Below are 17,021 nucleotides of genomic sequence, written 5' to 3' on the forward strand. Positions count from 1 at the left end.
TACTATACGGTATATGCGCCATCGCTGGCCCGTTACGCAGGCCTGGAGGTTGTCACGTCGCCGACCTGCCGTGGGGAAAGCCCGAAGAGACGTTTGCAGAGCCCGAGGATCTTCGTCATGTCCATTTGGAGCCAGGTCGGAGACTGCCGAGGCTCACCGAGTGAAAACCTTTCTGGCCTACGTACACAGTACCTAGGTAGCGTTACCACCGCAGTACAACCCCCCCGATGGCGTCTTTCATTCTGGCTCATATCCGAAGGGCCGAAGCTTTGGCGACCGACTTCCATCCTCCCTGCACCGTCCACCCTCCAGCCTCTTTCCAGGAGGGGTTCGAGCGATTGCGGGAGAATCCGCCGCCATTGGCCTAGCATGCCGCGGAACGTTGCTCCCACGGCCTGCGGCCGAGTCCTCCATCCATGGTGCGCGCAGGATTTTCCTTGGCCTCTCCGTCGTCGACCTGATTTGGGGCCTGTTGAGTTGGCCGCAGCTTGGTCGATGACGTCTATCTGCTTCCAGCGTGTCGGCGCAGCGTTACATCCCGGCCGACGGCCTCCACCACGCAGAGATTGCGGAGATGTTGGCTTCCCCACGATGCTCTGCTCACCGAGCCGTCCGGTTGACAATGTAAAAGGGCTTTGCGTTATGAGAGAGCTGCGATGGGAGTATAAATTTACATCTTACATTAATCCCCCTTGCAAACCCGGTTGCGACCCACTGGCGTTGCATATCCGGGCTGGATACGTGAGCATAGTGAACCGCGCACCGAGGGCACGAACCGTTGCCAGCGCTGGTTCCGCGGCAAAGCGCTCGATTTTGGAGGGCGCGGAACGTTGGAGTCTCCCTGGTTGAAGCGGCACCAGGCCAAACAGACCGTCCAAATTAGGTCGGCATCTGAAACACCCGCCGGGGCAAACGGCGGCACGCTGGCTGCAGAGGTCCGTTCTTCGCCCAGCATCGTCGAAGCCGGAAACAGGTTCTAGCGCCGATGATCGAGAGCCGTTGGAACGCTCTTGGTCGGCGACCCCGGCATCGCTGATCTCATCGGCCGTTGGTGCTCGTGGTCAATCTAGGTAGGCAAAAACTGCGATTGATTGCTTGAGCTGCACCCTCTGCCGCATGCAACCCACCTTCTTGGTTTGCTGTCTTGCCAAGGTTCCAGGAAATGCACCCTCTGACGACAGCCGATGTCCCGCCTCAGAGCTTGCCGAAACCAGGAGGTCGGGGACAGAGATCACACACGGAGCCGCTGCAGGGAGGGTATGGCGCTGAGAATATCCCGTCCGGATGCTTTGGAGGGGCGCTCTCACGCACAGAGCCACAGAGCTCGCTCCGTTGTCTCTCTGCATGCTGGCTTCGAAACAAGAGGCGGCGGTGGCAGCAACCGTGCATGTTTTCTAGCAGCCAATTGATTCAGGAGCGTGCAATTTGAAAGCGGGCAAAATCGAAATCGCTGGACGAGGGGCTCTGCTTGTGGGGCTTGGCGCCCGTCAGGGTCCTTTCCAGATCGGGAAAGTTTTTTCTGTGGGGCCAACGCGATTTCCCCTGCGCATCCCCACAGCGCAGCGCGGAAAGCAGGAGCGATGCGGAGTCTCGACTGGGAGCAACCTTGCTTCGCGGCAGCCGCATTATGTGGCGCTCCGCCATGCCAGCATGCTCGAGTTTCTCCCGAGGATTTGAGAATTGGAAATGACGAGGGGCCTTTACAATACGCGCGACCGTTTCCGGACTGGAACCGCACGTTGGCGTCGTCCGGGAACGTCAGATCATGTGTGTTTTTTTCCCTTGTCTTGCCAATCTCTCCATCCCCCCCTGTCCGTCTCCGTCTCTGACCTGCATCTACCACAGTAGCTTGTCCGCCTGTCGGCCGTCTCAGAATGGATTCGGTGGGATTGCCAACCCCACGGATGGTCTGGGCCTGGTGAAACAACACCGGGAAAACACAACCCTCCATACATTGATGGCCTCCCCCAGGCAGGGCTGAGGCGTGCTTGTTTTGTGGTCCATTCTGCAAGCTGACGTGAATCATTTTGCTTTTCTTTCTTTTTTCCATTCCCTCTTCCCAGATCCGGCTCCTCATTCCCGCTTGGCCGGAACTGCCCCTGGCCTTGTTTTCGTCAATACTCTCTTCGTCGTCATCCGCTCTTTTACTTAGGGCGTCATTCCAGCCCCTCCTGTCATCTTTACCTATCCTTCGACATCCCTCTCGCCCTCCCGCTTACTGAGGTACCTCCGTCTCTTGGTTGTCCCTCGGGTCCACCTCCCATCCCCTCCTTCTCCTCCTCCTCTTCCTCCCATCAGACGAACGCGTCTCGGGCTGACCGTCGGGCAATACAGCCTCTGTGTCGCGCACTTCTGTAACCACGCGTGGGATTCCAGCCTTGCCTACGGCATGGATGGTTGGTAGCTGCATCGGAAACCCTCCGCCACCGCCCACACGACCATGGGCAACGCCCAGTCCAACGAGGCTTCCCGGCGGAAATCCCACAGGCTGTCGAAACCGAAGACTGGAAACCCCGCCAACTCCGGCCTACGAAACCCTGGATTCTCCAGCAGCACAAGCCGACGCCGTTTCAATGACCTGCTACCCAACCCCCCGGCCCCTTCGCCGACCAGCGCGTCGACCTCCACGACCACCTCACCGGCCGACGCGTTTGTGGGTCCGCCCCGGCAGTTCGAGAGCGTAACCTCGCTCCATTCTGCCCCGGGACCGCAAAAGGAGTCGAAGCGACGGAGCTTGCTCCTCTCGTGGACCTCCAGGGATGCTGATCCGACTTTGGAGGAGGGCTTCGGCACCGCGCCGGGCCCTCGAATGTTCGACAGGTTAAGCAGGTCGAACAGCACCATGACGTACGAGGCCGCCGTCGCATACTACGGCCAGGCAGCGCCAGAGAGGTGAGCTCCGGCATCCTAACACTTCCTCGGATGCTCTCGTTGCTGACGGCGGCAATCTTCTGGCAGCCGCCTGACCAAATCCGAGTCTCGCGTCTCTTGGAACTACAACATGATGTCGTACGAGGCAAAGCGGCTGCTCCACTTGGTCGATGATACAGGGCTCGAGCAGGCCGGGACCATGTCGGAAAACAGGATGACCTCTGTCTCTGAAAACACGTGGAACATGTCAAACCCGGCGCAACCGTCAAACGCGCCACTCAGTCGTACAAACTCGGATGTGTCGTTGTACATGCCGGTCCGCCGGCGCTCCATGATCCAAACCCCCGGGGTGGCCACCCGCTCGAGCCCGGACCCCGAACTCCCTCCATTATCTCGGCCGAACGTCCGCAACAGCCACCCTCCGACTCCCAGCCTGTCCCGGCAGCACTCGGTCGAGTCGTATCGGAGCGGTATTGTGTCGATGCCACCCCGCCTCGACGAGCCCGAGCCTGCGCAACGCGTGATGACACCATGCGAGGACAAATACCAGTCAATCGGCGCCTACAAGCTCGGGTCCCTCCGCATCACAAATGGCTCACCGCCGATGACTCCGGATAACGGGAAAGACCGTGCAGGCGAGGCTTCGAGGCCCGGGCGCCTTGATGCGCTGCGGAACGGCTACTTCCCCGAGTCAAAGCCATCTGAGGCGGGTGAAAGGATGAGCACGGAGACGGGGGGGCTCGTACAATCGCCTGGCCAGCTTCACCCAGCAAGCCCTGCACTACAGACGACGTCCAAGCCTACCGCCCTGGAGGCTTGTTTGTTTGACGATGAGGCACAGCCCGAATACTCTTCAGTTGAGGTCCTGGACGTCCGGCTGGACCCCAACGCAAAGCCACCGCACGCAGAGGTTGCGCGCAACAAGACCGGAAGCGTGGAAAGAACCGACAGCGGCTTTGTCTCAACCATGACGAGCCCGGCATCCGATACCCTCGGCAAGTCATCGCTCACCAAAGCGGACTCCGGGTACAGTTCGAACGTCTCCCTTCGATCATTCCAGTCCAAGGGTCGGAAACATGAAGAGCACATCGAGGAAAAGGAGCCCGCGCCACCACCTGTTCCCCCGAAGGATCCGATCTGGGCCCGGGCGAGCCAAGCAAACTCAGACGGTGTTGGACGCAACCCGGCGCATGATGGCAGGAGAGGACAAACAGGACAAGCCGATCGGTCAAGCAAGCCATCATCGACTCCGATCACGTCCTCCCCGCCTCACAGCCGAGGGCCAGCATCTCCCCTGCGCGATCTGCGCAGTCCTATGAGCGTCAAGTCCTCCTCATCTGGCCATTCGAGCTCTGTGCTGAGCATTGGTGGCACCTCGAAGAAGCCTAACAGGCTGCAGCGGTTCTTGGGCGGTGCTCGCAAGCCGATTGTCGACGCGCCAGCAACCCAACCAGCAAACGTCCCCGGACATACCGAGCGCACCGACAGAACCCGCTCGCCCCAAGATCATCTCGGTCAACAAAAGCCCGAGGCATCTCTCCGTGCTTCTCTCACCGCCACGAGGAGGTTCGCTCTCAACCCTCGTCCCAGCAAAGAGACCCTGGGAACCATCTTTAGTGTGGGCAGCCTCGAGGCAAAGTCCGAGCAGATTGACCGCACGGCTTCAGCTGCGGACTTGAAGGATGTCACGCAGAAACTCGGCGCCAATCCCGTCGTACATACCATCCGGAGAAAACCGGTGCCTTCTCGCTCAGAATCAACGCAGGAGAAGCACCAAGGAGACCAAAGCAATGGAAAGGCTGGCAGCATGAAAGTCACAACCACGGCGGATCACAGCACGTCGATTCGCTCGCCAACTTCCAAGGAGAGGAGACTGTCAACATCCGGTGCACGGGAACCACCTGTGCGCAGCGTCTCGGAGATCGACCTTTCGCGCGTTACAGCAAGCCTCCCCTCCCCTCCCTTGCCCAGCCCAGTAGCCAAGGCGCTGGCCGCTGAAGGCAAGAAGACCTTCCATCCCGTCCGCACACCACGTCGGCCAGTGTCCCTCCGCGTCCCGCCTCCGCTACGGCCTTCATCCATCGCAGGTCTCAGCCGCAGAACTAGCGTGGAAAGCGTGCGGAGCCAACCCGTCATACACAGTAGGCCTAGCCTGGAGAGCATGCGCAGCTCCTCGTCGAACCAGTTCGGCGTGCCCACAGGCGGCGGCACGATGCTTCCAAGATCAGCTAGCGAGGTGTGGATGGCAGATCCGCGCCGGCTCGAGGCCTTCCGGCACAACCAGAGCAACCCCTCATCGCCTTACTACTCGGAGGGCTGGGAAGTGCAGACAGATTACGGTGGTGACCGTCCCACGTCCCTAGTGTACCCGACCAGCAGCACCCGGCGCAACTCGATCTCATCGGTGCATAGCGAAGGAGGCTACGGATCTGCGGCATGGAGCTACCGCATGGCCCAACCACCCCTACGTCACCGTACGAGCTTCGACAACAGCCAACCATCGTTCCCCCATCCCCGCCGCGGATACCCGCCGTCCATGTCGAATGGATACACGGCAGAGCACTCACCTTACTACAACTACTCCCAGCACTCGCACGGTCGAGCTCAACTCGACATTGCGGCCGCTTGGAGCCGCGCTCAAGCTGTCGCGGCAGCCGGGCAGCGGTACCAGGACGGTGGCCAACCTCCGTACGTCCCCCCCGGTCAATACCGTAACCGCAGGGCCTACGACTATGGTTATCGTCCGCCGTATCGCGTGCTGCATAGCTACAACTCGCCGGCGTATCGGAACGCGCCAATCTGGGGTTGACTGAGCTCGATGGGCCCCACCATTTTACGCCATCTACCATCTACACTCACACCACAAGGACTCACGTGTTGAGCATGAATTTCTTTTGTTTATATTTGTTTAGGAAGGTCTGAATGGACTCTACAAGCCGATACCCTGCATTTGTGGCGTTTGAATTTTTTCTCTCTTCTGTCTTTTACGCAATCTGGAGATCTCAAGCTCTGCGGAGACTTCGCCCGACGCGACACACAACAACGTTTCCTTGTATCACTTATCGCGTACTCTAAATTTTCTTCCTTGACATGATCGGATTGGATACGCGAATTCATAATACACTGGAAGGATATGGGGGTAACAAAGACGGATGGTGTGCCTATCATTGTCGATTATGGTCTATATACCCAGGTATGGTGGATGATGTGGTGTCTGTTGGTTCGGCTCGATGGTTTTGCACTGTTCTTGAATGTTTCTTCAAGAAGGAAAGGCGAGATTGTGTGACAGAACCCGAAAAAAAAAACCGAATTGAAAAATACCTAAAATCAATCTCATATGTATGACTCTGGGCGCTGCATTTTGCGGAGGTTGGCCAACACGCCCACCGGGAGAATCGAGGGGAGCTATGGAGACAGCGGAGTTGTGGTCCGAACTTCAACGACGGAATAGCATTAATCGAGATGACACAGGAGAGAACGTCTGGCGCTCGTTGCCCAAATTGAACTTTTGATTCGAGCGGTCGGTGATGTGATGCCTCTGGCCTTTGTTTCTCAAGTGTTTGAGCTCAGTCGTTGCTGTGGCTGCAGTGATGATACCACACCGCATCTTTGGGTTTGGGGCTCGGGGCTTCTATTAGTCAGTACTTGTTCAGAGAACCCCTCTCCATTAAGATTCCAACCAGATATGTGTTTCCGGTTCCAAGGGGGACATGTTGAGCTCCGCCGCAGCCACGGCTACGGTTGCGGCGGCGGAAGCATGTGAACGGCGATCCGGGCTCTGTCGGCGGCGTGGCTGTGTTTGCGGCTGCCGTTCCGGACAGACAAGATCAATCAAGACGCGGTCCGGGGCACACGCGGGACCGCGGGAGGGGGGGCGGGGCTATGCAAATGGAGAGAGGTGGTTGGGGTGTTGGGCTATGGTGACATGGCTAGGGAACTACGGAGCATCGAGGTTACTTTCTCCTGAGCCGGCCGTAACACGGATTAGTTTGTGCAACTCGGTACTCGCTGCGGAGCGGGTGAGACGGGAATCGGCGGGTCGAAGCGTGCGGTTAGTGGTCGTTGGGGGAGGGGAGGATGATGGGGCCATCTCCTGTTTGGGTCTACCGTGAGTTCTTTTGTTTTGCCTGGAGAGGGCCAACCATTTCACTTGACTCTATCGTCATACCCTGTCAAGGTTAGGCATGTCTTGCTCCAACTTGGCTGATTCGTCTGCTTCGCGATGGGCTTTGGAACGGGCCAACGCATCCGCGACGAACTGACTGGCTTCCACGTTGCCGTCGTTTTTTGGGGCTGCACGCACCCAGTCACGTTCCATCATGAGCAGCGCACAGCCACACCCTACAACCTGACCACCCCCCACCCCCCGCCCCCAGCTATAGAACATACTATAGTTACCCGCGGCGGGTACTTGGCGGTCACCGATCCCCCGGCGGCGCCGGGACCAGGGCCCAACACGACGCAATAGGGCTGATGGCGCCCATTGATTCCCAGCGGATGCAACCCAGGCACTTTTTACCGTGGCCGAGAACGTTCGGCTGTTTGGGAGGTCCAACGCTCGCCCCACGGGCTGGACTGTGCTGGGCTTGCGCCCTGCGCTGCTTGTGCTGCCTTGACCGAGCTTGCACAGCCTCTGGGCTTGGGCCAGAGTGAAACCTGCAACAACGGGATTGATGAACGGAGTACGCAGTACCTACCAACTCGTGGAGGTTCTGAGATGGGGATGGACGTGTGTTGATGAAATGAGAGGGGACGAGACGAGACGAAAGCACAACCTCATGCGGGTCTACGTTGTAGCCAGCATGGAAGGTGCCTCGGACAGCTTGAGGTACCCCTCGAGACCTTCATTGAAACCCCGAGCCTAGGTACCTACCTAGGTAGGTATGAGCTTCTGCACCTAGTGATCAGAGTTTCGTTCCCCCGGAATGGCTGACAGGTCGCCTGCTGGTGCTGGTGCCCGGTTGATCGAAGCACGTATGTATCGGTCTCCAGCCCAGACGCTCGAGTTTGAGGCCGCAGCGGCCTTTTGGGACTCGGCACATCCAGAACCCCGGACTCGTTAGGGTGGCAGGGGACCAGACGGTTGTTTGGACAAATCAGGAAAGGCCCTGATGTGCCAATTAGGTACGTTACCTGCCAGGAAGGGAGCGGTGGACACACGCCCCGCTACATCGGGAGCCTCGTTCTGTGAACGGGCTGCTGGTTCTCACATCCCTGCTGCCTGCTGCCTGCGTTGCATGCTGGACACCTTCTTGGTCAGCATTGACATGGCCGTTTTCCCCAGCTTTTTTTGACCTGAGGCTCCCATCTTTTCAACCCAACTTTTTTTTGGTCTGCTTCCCCCTGTGCTGCCGACTTCTTCAAGCACTTGGCCCTGTGCCAAAGGCCGTCCTGGTGTCGTATTTGGGACCATTGTAAGCTCCGTCCAAACCAGTGATCCTGCTTGCCTCGAGACGACCCTGGACAGTTCAATGTTCTGAGATTCGCATCTCCTGGAATCCTCATCCTTGAGGCTGCCGCTCAGTCGAGCACTTGATTTGGCTGCCAATTGATACCCTGCCACCAGAATGGTGGACTTCAAGGTAAACCTTGGCTCTTGTCTCTTCCGTCTATTGTAGGATCGGGTCCCAGTGAAAGGCTAACGATGGATTCCCGAGAACAGCTACGGCGCCATGAGGTCAAGAGGTCCAACTTCATCCGCCGGATGACCACGTTTGCCCTCGGATCACCCAGCCATGGACGCCATGTTATGCTCGAGGTTATCAAAGCCGCCCTGGCCTGCAACCTCAACACGATCACCGGCGTGGCTGCCATGGCGAGCTACCATGAGTGCTTCAAGCAACACGTCCGCCACATATACGACACGATCCGGGGTGGGGAACAACTGCTCTCGCGAGACAAGTACGAAGCGTTTATGCGCAAGACGCAAGGCCTCAGTGACGACGAGCTGGTGGATGCCGCGGATTCGAAGCCATATACCTTCGACCAATTCTTCTGGCTCTGGAGCAACAACGAAGCGGCGTGGCGGGCTGGTGGGAAGAAGCATCAAGATCCTGTCGACGGCTCCTACCCCATCAGCAACTATTTTATCAGCAGCAGCCATAACACCTACCTCGAGGGCAACCAGCTCTCCTCCAGGAGCTCGGCCGAGGCTTACCGAGCCGTAAGTTTGTACCATTCTTGCCAGGCTTCCGACCGCTGCTGACACAATCAAGGCCTTGACGAACGGATGCCGCTGCATCGAGATCGATGTCTGGAACGGGTCCCCCGCCCGCACACCATCCAGATCCCCCAACCCAAGCGAGCGAAGACCTTTCTCGTCCGGATCTGTGTCACGTCTTGCCTCCGATACCCTCGATGTCATCGTGAAACATCGCCCCAGCCACCAGCACAGCCGTAGCCCGAGCGCTGCCCAGACGACACTTTCCGTCTCGAACCCCCAAGAGAGTGCCACCACTCTCGACCCAAAGGATTTAAGCGAGTGTCTCGAGAAATCGCGAGACTCCAGGTCGATCCAGAGGGCCGAGCCTGTTGTCCACCACCGCGGCACCATGACCTCGACAGTAGGCTTCCGCGAAGTCTGCCGCGCCATCCGAGAGACCGCGTTCCTCACGAACCCGCTCCCCATCATCGTTAGCCTCGAGGTCGGCGCAGACCGCGAGCAACAGGAGGTCATGGTGGAGATTATGAAGGAAGAGTGGCACGGTTTGCTGCTGGATGCTCCCTTCGACTTTTGCAACCCCCATCAGGAGCAACCTCGACTCCGTGACCTGCTCTGCAAAATTTTGATCAAGGTCAAACGCCTGGAGGACACCAAGGCCGACGGCGAACCCGAGAGAGGCCGGAGCCGGGGCATCTCCTCGATTCGCTCCAAGCCACCGATCTGCGAAGCCCTGGCCGCCCTGGCCATCTACACGCACAGCGAACACTACGAGGATGAGAAATCCCTCAACTCTCGGACGCCGAGCCACATTTTTAGCCTCAGCGAAGACAACTTCTTTTCCCTGGTCGGCGACACATCCAAGATCCAGAAGGTTCTGAAACACAATCGGGACTTCTTCATGCGCATCTACCCCAAGGGCTTGCGCGTGGACAGTAGCAACCCCGACCCTAGCTTTTGCTGGCGCCGCGGGGTCCAGATGGTTGCCATGAACTGGCAGAAGACAGACGAGGGCATGATGATCAACCACGCCATGTTTGCCGGGACCCACGGTTGGGTCCTCAAGCCGACCTGGTTGCGCAGCGACAACACGGCCACTGACCGAAACCAGCAAGATCAACGAACCATGGATCTTCGCATCACAGTGCTTGCCGGGCAGTTCCTCCGTAAGCGCGTCGGGTTTGGTGTCGCTTGCGACAAGAAGTTCCGGCCCAAGGTCAAGGTCGAGTTGCACGTCGAGAAGCTCCAGCGATTGCCAGACCACGTCAAGGAGACGGCACCCGCGCGCACCGATAACCCGGACTGGGGTATGAACCCTCCGAGCCTGGAATTCCTGGGCATTCAGAATGTGGAAGAGGAGCTCAGCTTTGTGAGGTAAATGGCGAACCCCGTTTCTCATTTGTTTCTTTGACGAACCGTTGAGCTGACAAGTTCTGTGTTTGCAGGTTCAAAGTTGCCGACAGCGCCAGCAGCTTTGGTGCAGAACCTGTCGCCTGGGCCTGCATCCGCCTCGATCGCCTACGGCCCGGTTACCGATGCGTGGATTTGCTGGATCCCCTGTCGCGGAGGCCTTCGGGCGGGAAATTGCTTGTCAAGATTGACAAGACGTTGAAGTAAAGGCTGACCAAGGCTTCTTTTCGTTACCATCCATCTCATGGCACAGGATTTATTTGGAGGCGATTACCTTTTAGATGTTGGGATTGGGATGGGTTGGTCGTAAATCAGGCGTTTGCACGGCGTGCCACTGCTTTTTCTTTTGGGACGTTTCAGACGGAGTTGGGATACACGCAAAGGGAGTCATCTGGTCACACCACTGAGGGTCTCGTCAGGAGGGGAGGGAGGAGAGAGAGAAGCTTTCTCAGTTGGAACATCATCGGGTCAGGGGTTATCTGGTTGGCTTTTGGTTCGGCGCTGTTGGAACTAGTAACAAGGGATACCCAATATTAAACTAAGTTGGATTTTTTCTGTTTGCTCACGAGGTGGCTGTATCTCTGTTTGCTCAAGACCTCTCGCTGATGTGGTTTGCCCGGCTCTAGCATCGATCGGCCCTGGCGGTCACTCTCCCGTCCGCCGTTATAGACCGCTCCATCGAAGTCAAATCCGGAGGTGAGGGGTTAGGCGAGACATCAAATCAGAAATAATCACAACCATGCTAACCCATGCGGCATTTTACCTTCGCGAGATATCGGGATGATGCATGCGTGGTTGTTCCCCCAGGACGAGGCCGGTCTGGAGGCGCAGACAGAACCTTGGACTGCAATACCCTACAGTGCCTACCTCGCCTAGGTAGGTACCTTACCGACCTCACCTTCAGCCCCTGGGATGACAAACAATCTAATCAAGTCTTGTCGGTTACTCACAGGAAACAGCATGAAGGCCGTCAAGAAGGAATATTTCAAGGTTGTCGGTGCCACAAGCATCATAGACACGAGAGCACGAGCCCCTGTTCTCTGTCGGCCGGTCTTTTCGAAACTTCTCAGTCACCGATGACCCAGTTTGTACGACAAAAGAAGAGTTCTCGGTGCGTTTCTTAACCGCCATGGTGCCATGTCATGCATATGTTTTCGATATTCCTGGTTTGGCTTGAGGGGTTGTTGCATCGGAAGGGCTCTTCTAAAAGAGACTTTTTTGCGCGATACCTAGAGCACCTTGGTGGCAGGGTATAGCCGTTAAAATTGTGGTTGGACGCGGCATATGAGCTGATTACCGGAATGGGCGCGACAAGACCGGCGTCAACGCTGGTACTTGATTCCTGATACGTCCGATCCCAGGGCACGCAGCCCGATCCCCTAGGATGTCTTGGATCTAGATCTAGTGAAGCACAGAGGGCGATCTTGCGCATCTATTTCGCGTTTAACACGCTGTTGGTTCGACCGGTGACACCGCCCGCTCTCTTGGCCGCCGCATGGCTGTGAGAACCGGTAAATGCCGTCGCTGGATCGGGCCAGATCGACCGAGCGGTCAGCACGCTTCGAACCCGGGCGAGGGGGGATGAGAAGTGTTTGTGGACTTGGTGAACACAGCGTAGGCAAACGCACAGCTGCCCGGCTAGCATTGGGTTCGTCCTGCAGCTGGGAGTTAGGGTGGTCATGAGGATGGTGCAATTGCTGGCGCTATAAAAATAAAGGAGTCGCCTTCTCTTCCATGTTGGTTTCATTCCCAATATCACCTTACGAGCTCGGCGACGTTAGTAGTTTTCCTCTCGTTCCTGTTCGTCCACCACGCGCCGTCCGCCATAGGACCAGCCGACGTCTCTGTCCACGGCATCCAGGAACCCACCTATACAGCCATTGGTGAATACAAGATCCAGCCAGGTTGACCGGTCCACAGCGCCATCTTCCCATCTGGCAGAATCGCTGCTTTCAAGATGTACGGGGTAAGTCTGATCTTCGTCCGCCGAGCTTCGGGGCGATATACAAGGTACTGAGAACAGATGGCCAGGAAAAGCGTGAGCTAACATGTGTCGAGTCCAGACGCTACCTGGGGTCCGCTGCCCGACGTGCTTTCGCCAAGGGAAAGAGGTGTGGGTTACTGAAGGAATGCCATGCCCACAGTGCAAAACGCCATGTGTGTGAGAGGGCATGGTTGGGAAAAGTGGATGGGACAAGAGCATTTGATGGGTTTGGCGGATTTGGCGCGCGTCGGGTCGAGTGGTGTTTCTGCCGCTTCTTCAACGGTTCGCAATGTCAACATCCCTCTTGATCGGCGCTGTATCCGGTTCTGGCAAGTGGGGTCTTGAGCGCTTATCTAATCACCGCGCCAAAAATTTGACCACGATAAAAACGCGACCACAGGCGTCAACAATTTTCACCCAAATCAACATCTTCCTTTCGAGCGCAAAAACTTTCCCTGGATGCCCCAGCGTACAACACCAACAACGTGGATGATTTTGTTTGTTTCTCCATCAACGATTGTGGCCTGAGCGGTGGTGCTCTCACCGTTCGCTTCCCGGATCAATCCGTGTCCTGCCGTGCTTGGATGCACAGCCTGCGGTGGTGGCAGGTGAGTCCGGGCCGGTCCTCTCGAACACACCGACGTGGTTGTCGGGTCGGGGGGCCCTTTCTCGTCCTCGTCGAGCAAGTGAGCGCGACGGGGACAGGAGGCTGTTCAAGGTATGTTTGCCCACTCAAGGCGTTTCTTTTCTTGCCTTCTTCCGTGCCTCCTGCGGTCGACGTGATGAGAGTAATTTGCGATTGATACCGCTCAGGTGGCCCTCTTTCGCCGGAGTGGCTATACCTGGCGGAAACATGAAAGTCCTTCTTACATATTCTGATCGGCCGACCACAACGTCTTTCTTTTATTGAACTTCCTGGTCTTGTTTGCCGTGGACGAGCTGGACTGACGGAAGCAACAGCAGCGAGGGTTGAATTTCTCCGTTGATTGAAAGACGTAATGTCTTGCATCACGCATGGTCATCTCCCTCCAACAAGCCATGCCATATCCCGCCATGGTACGCACCTCTCTTGGCTTGTCGGCATCCTCCGTAAGTCGAGTGTGCTCAAAACGCGGGGAAAAGCAAACCTTTCGGGGCCGAGTCTTCGTCCGGTTGGCTGGTACATCCGTGCTTGCTGGGCTAAAGTGCAGTTTGGTAGCTCTACAATTGAAGTATATGCTCTCTTGCCATCATGATCCCTTGGCCACGGTGCATGTTTTTGTTCTCGGGAACCTCGCCCGGTCCCATGTGGGTGAGACGTGTAGATTCGGTTGTTCTCGTGATCCAGCGCCCGGTCCAAGATGGATCTCTGCTGGATGGTCTTGAGGAGTCGTGTTTTGGACGCTGCATTTCTGTGTCTCGACGAAACGTTGAGTCTGGGAGATGGCCAGATCTCGTGATCCAGCTTGTCGGGAAGGATCGTCACCATGCACAGCTGCAGAAATGCATGATCGTAACACCGTTTTTATGGTGTCTCAACACGTGAAGATAGAAATGTTCCAAAACCTCCTAGTAGAACAGAAGATCAACATGCCGGGTTTCGTCTCCGTCCTCATACCGTTCATTCAAATCCCTCATGCACAAGAGCTTCGCAAGAGGCATCATAGTTTCTCTCATGTCTGCGATGCCTCGCTTCTTCTGGTCGATGTGTGACGCATCCACCACAACACGCTTGAGGTTCTCAAGAGACAGGGCATCTGGGGAGCCGAGTTAGCAAGAGATATACAAGGAATTTTCTCTCTAGGGTCCAAAAAAGGCCATACCGTTCTCTATGAGATCGATTAGCCGCTGGGGCGTCCCGACGGCTATCCCCGTCCGTGTCTTCTGGAGGAAGGAGACTTGCTCCTCGAGCTTGAAGTGCTTCGCAAACTAGCGAGTTCACGTTGTTAGCCGTCTCACTTCAACCCTCTTCGATGCCAGGACCAGTTGGCCCGTGATGAGAACGTGATCTTACCAGTTTCGCCACGGGACTGCCCTTCTTCTGGAACTTCCTGACCGCCCTACAATCACACACCTTCAGTTAGAACCTAGATGCCCCCGTTCTCCCCGCAAAAAAAAAAAGAAAAAAGAAAAAAAAAAAACAGCATCACGTACCTGACCAGGTCTGCCGCGCGCAACCCTGCGGCCGCCACGATGAGGGTGTGCGGGGATCCGTTTTTCGAAGGCGCCTCGTCCAATTTCTCCGACGGACGGGAGAAGGCCTCGAGGAAGGCGGGGAGATTCTCCAGCGACCGCGGCTTGTCGAACGATGTGGTGTCCTTGATGCCGTTTGCTGATGGCACGTTAGCCCCGGCCCGGGTCCGGCACGGAGGGCGACAAGGAACTCACCCGAAATATACAAATCCGCCAGCTCGACCGAGCTCAGATCCGTCCCGAACCGCGTCGTCTTCTGCGCCAGGTGGTCCGCCAGCAGCTGGCCGTCCATGCGCTCAAAGGCGCGGTTCAGGCCCGCCTCGAGGTCCAGGTCGGCCTCATCTTCGGCGCGCTTCTGCTTGAGCTTCTTTTTCTGCTCCTTCCTCTTTTGCTTCTTGCGGGCGGCTGCGTCGTTGGTGTTGGTATTATCGTCTTGCAGCTTGCGCTTCCTGGTGGGTTCTTGGGTGGCCATTGTGCTGGTAGCAGTGGACGATGTTGGTGAGGCGGGATGGTGTTGCTGCGTTTGAGTCTGAGGATGGAGACGAGGCGCTGTTGCAGACTATGCGGCAATCGCTTATCACCGTTATTAGGTATTCTGTGGGATTGTGAAAAGATGGTTGTGAATTGATGATGATGTTTCTTGAGGTTCACCTGAGGTTCAAAGCCAAATCCATGTGAGAGTGAACGGGCGGAAATTTCTGGCTACACAGTGCGAAGATCTTCAAATCGCATGCTATGCTTGCCATGCTTGGCCTGGTCAAGGCTGATTCGGCAGCAGCATCTGAATTTTCAGCGGCGTCCATCACAGTGCGACCGATTGCCTCACTTATACAGATCGGTTGTGTGTTTATGAGCCTCATCACTCCAATGCCGGCTTCTTCTCTCCCTGACGACGAACACAAACATCCTCAGGGCTCAAGCAAGATCAAGTTTGATGCACAGGACATCGTCTCCTCCAACTTGAGGTGACCATCGCTGCCTTGCTCAACGAGAATGATGCAGCGGCCTTTGCGAAGAGGATCCTGATGATGAGATACATGGTGGTATCGTAGATATCGTTGATTCTCCAGCCGTGAGAGTGTTCAATCAGCTGGAGCTGAAGGTGGCGTTGCCAAAATGACAACAGATGGTTCGAGCGGCCATTACCTTCGGGTCTGGGACGCTTCATTCCTTCTCCTTTCCCATCGTCACCGCCGACCGGTGTGCACATCGCTTGCCTTCAATGAGACCTTGAACACTCGAATCCTGCTGCAACTCGCTGCATAGGTGGACAGGCAGCTGAGGACAACCCAATGGATACACAAAAAACAGATACGTAAACAGCGGAGCAGCACACATCCTGAGATACGAGCTGCCGCGTAACTTGGACAGGGAGGCATGCCTACCCAACTAGGCACATTTGATGTTGTACTTGCAACCTCTGCAGGGAGTCACCAAATCTGTGCGCTATGAGAATGATGGACGCCGGCACGAGGCTTGCAGGCCCGGGCCTGGGCCCGCGGGACGATCCCCCACTCTGCCCACCGGGCTGGTTGTGTGACGGGAGGTGGTTCGTTGCGGTAGTGGCCGCTGGGTTTAGGCTTTTTTCCCTCCTGCGTGGCCTGTGTGTAAGGAGCTGTAGAGGCGCATGCACGGTACTTGAGATAGGGGACTGTGCGCGTAGAGGTGCCATGGAGCATCTATGCCCCGTTTGCCATGGACATACCTGAACGGGACAAAGCCTTGGAAGAGAGGAGAGGAATAGGGGTTGGCGGTCATGGTCACAAGGCTTGCTTCTGGACCGAAAAGCTGGGAAGCGTGTATCCACATCCGCATGCTGTCTCTGCTGTAAGACGTCTAATCAAGTCCTGTCGGACTTGGTGCTTAGCTGACATATGCCAATCTGTCTGGCTGCATCCAAGGACCGAAACCTAATGTATCTGTGGTTCCAGGCCTAGTGATGGCGGGCCGAAGGTGGCGGTTGAGCAGGCGTTTGCTCTTTGCAGGAGACGCACCAGAAGATGGCTGCCGAACATCTGGAACCGTGGAGACCAGAGGAATTGCGGATCAGGTCTTGAAAAGGGCCGTCTGTTGTCCAGCTCGGGGTGACAGAGCTGGCCTGTTAGGAAATAGGTTCTTGAGTTCTGAAGACAACCTCGCAGGATGCGTGCTGCAGCCAACCGCTTACCACGGAGGAAACGCTGGAGGGTGGTGGGGATGAGGTGACTTGTCATGCTGTGTGCTTTTGGTCAGTCGGCCCTGTTCTGTCACCCCCCGTCTCAGTGGGGTCTTTGGACAAGACCGGTCACTGGCTGCATCCTCTTTCTTCATGAAGCCATCATGCTGGTGGATGCGGTGATGGAAAGGCCACACCGATGTTGCAAACGCTGTTGTTCCGTGGAGCCTTGGATTTGAGGTGCCAAGTTAAGCAAACACGAAACAAAT

General features: G+C 56.8%; 5 protein-coding genes across 5 annotated transcripts; 3 read left to right on the plus strand and 2 right to left on the minus strand.

The window, feature by feature from the left end:
• Positions 1-2,440: 2,440 nt before the first annotated feature.
• On the plus strand, positions 2,441-5,680 carry VTJ83DRAFT_1718 (uncharacterized protein; the record flags this gene model as incomplete). The annotated part of the gene is made up of 2 exons (XM_071007908.1): positions 2,441-2,892; positions 2,959-5,680. The coding sequence occupies 2 exons, from the start codon at positions 2,441-2,443 to the stop codon at positions 5,678-5,680; spliced, it is 3,174 nt and encodes a 1,057-aa protein (XP_070868258.1).
• Positions 5,681-8,438: 2,758 nt separating this feature from the next.
• VTJ83DRAFT_1719 (uncharacterized protein) lies at positions 8,439-10,648 on the plus strand (the record flags this gene model as incomplete). The annotated part of the gene is made up of 4 exons (XM_071007909.1): positions 8,439-8,453; positions 8,534-9,034; positions 9,087-10,405; positions 10,477-10,648. The coding sequence occupies 4 exons, from the start codon at positions 8,439-8,441 to the stop codon at positions 10,646-10,648; spliced, it is 2,007 nt and encodes a 668-aa protein (XP_070868259.1).
• A 1,496-nt stretch (positions 10,649-12,144) lies between these two features.
• Positions 12,145-12,614, minus strand: VTJ83DRAFT_1720 (uncharacterized protein; the record flags this gene model as incomplete). Its single annotated transcript, XM_071007911.1, has 2 exons — positions 12,145-12,200; positions 12,311-12,614. 2 exons carry the CDS (start codon positions 12,612-12,614, stop codon positions 12,145-12,147), a joined length of 360 nt encoding a protein of 119 aa, XP_070868260.1.
• Positions 12,615-13,009: 395 nt separating this feature from the next.
• On the plus strand, positions 13,010-13,398 carry VTJ83DRAFT_1721 (uncharacterized protein; the record flags this gene model as incomplete). Its single annotated transcript, XM_071007912.1, has 2 exons — positions 13,010-13,143; positions 13,386-13,398. The coding sequence occupies 2 exons, from the start codon at positions 13,010-13,012 to the stop codon at positions 13,396-13,398; spliced, it is 147 nt and encodes a 48-aa protein (XP_070868261.1).
• Positions 13,399-13,973: 575 nt separating this feature from the next.
• Positions 13,974-15,069, minus strand: VTJ83DRAFT_1722 (uncharacterized protein; the record flags this gene model as incomplete). Its single annotated transcript, XM_071007913.1, has 5 exons — positions 13,974-14,161; positions 14,228-14,333; positions 14,419-14,464; positions 14,559-14,736; positions 14,793-15,069. The coding sequence occupies 5 exons, from the start codon at positions 15,067-15,069 to the stop codon at positions 13,974-13,976; spliced, it is 795 nt and encodes a 264-aa protein (XP_070868262.1).
• Between the last annotated feature and the right edge of the window lie 1,952 nt (positions 15,070-17,021).

Source organism: Remersonia thermophila, chromosome 2 (genome assembly GCF_042764415.1).
Source record: "Remersonia thermophila strain ATCC 22073 chromosome 2, whole genome shotgun sequence".
In the NCBI taxonomy this organism is placed as follows: Eukaryota; Fungi; Ascomycota; class Sordariomycetes; order Sordariales; family Chaetomiaceae; genus Remersonia; species Remersonia thermophila.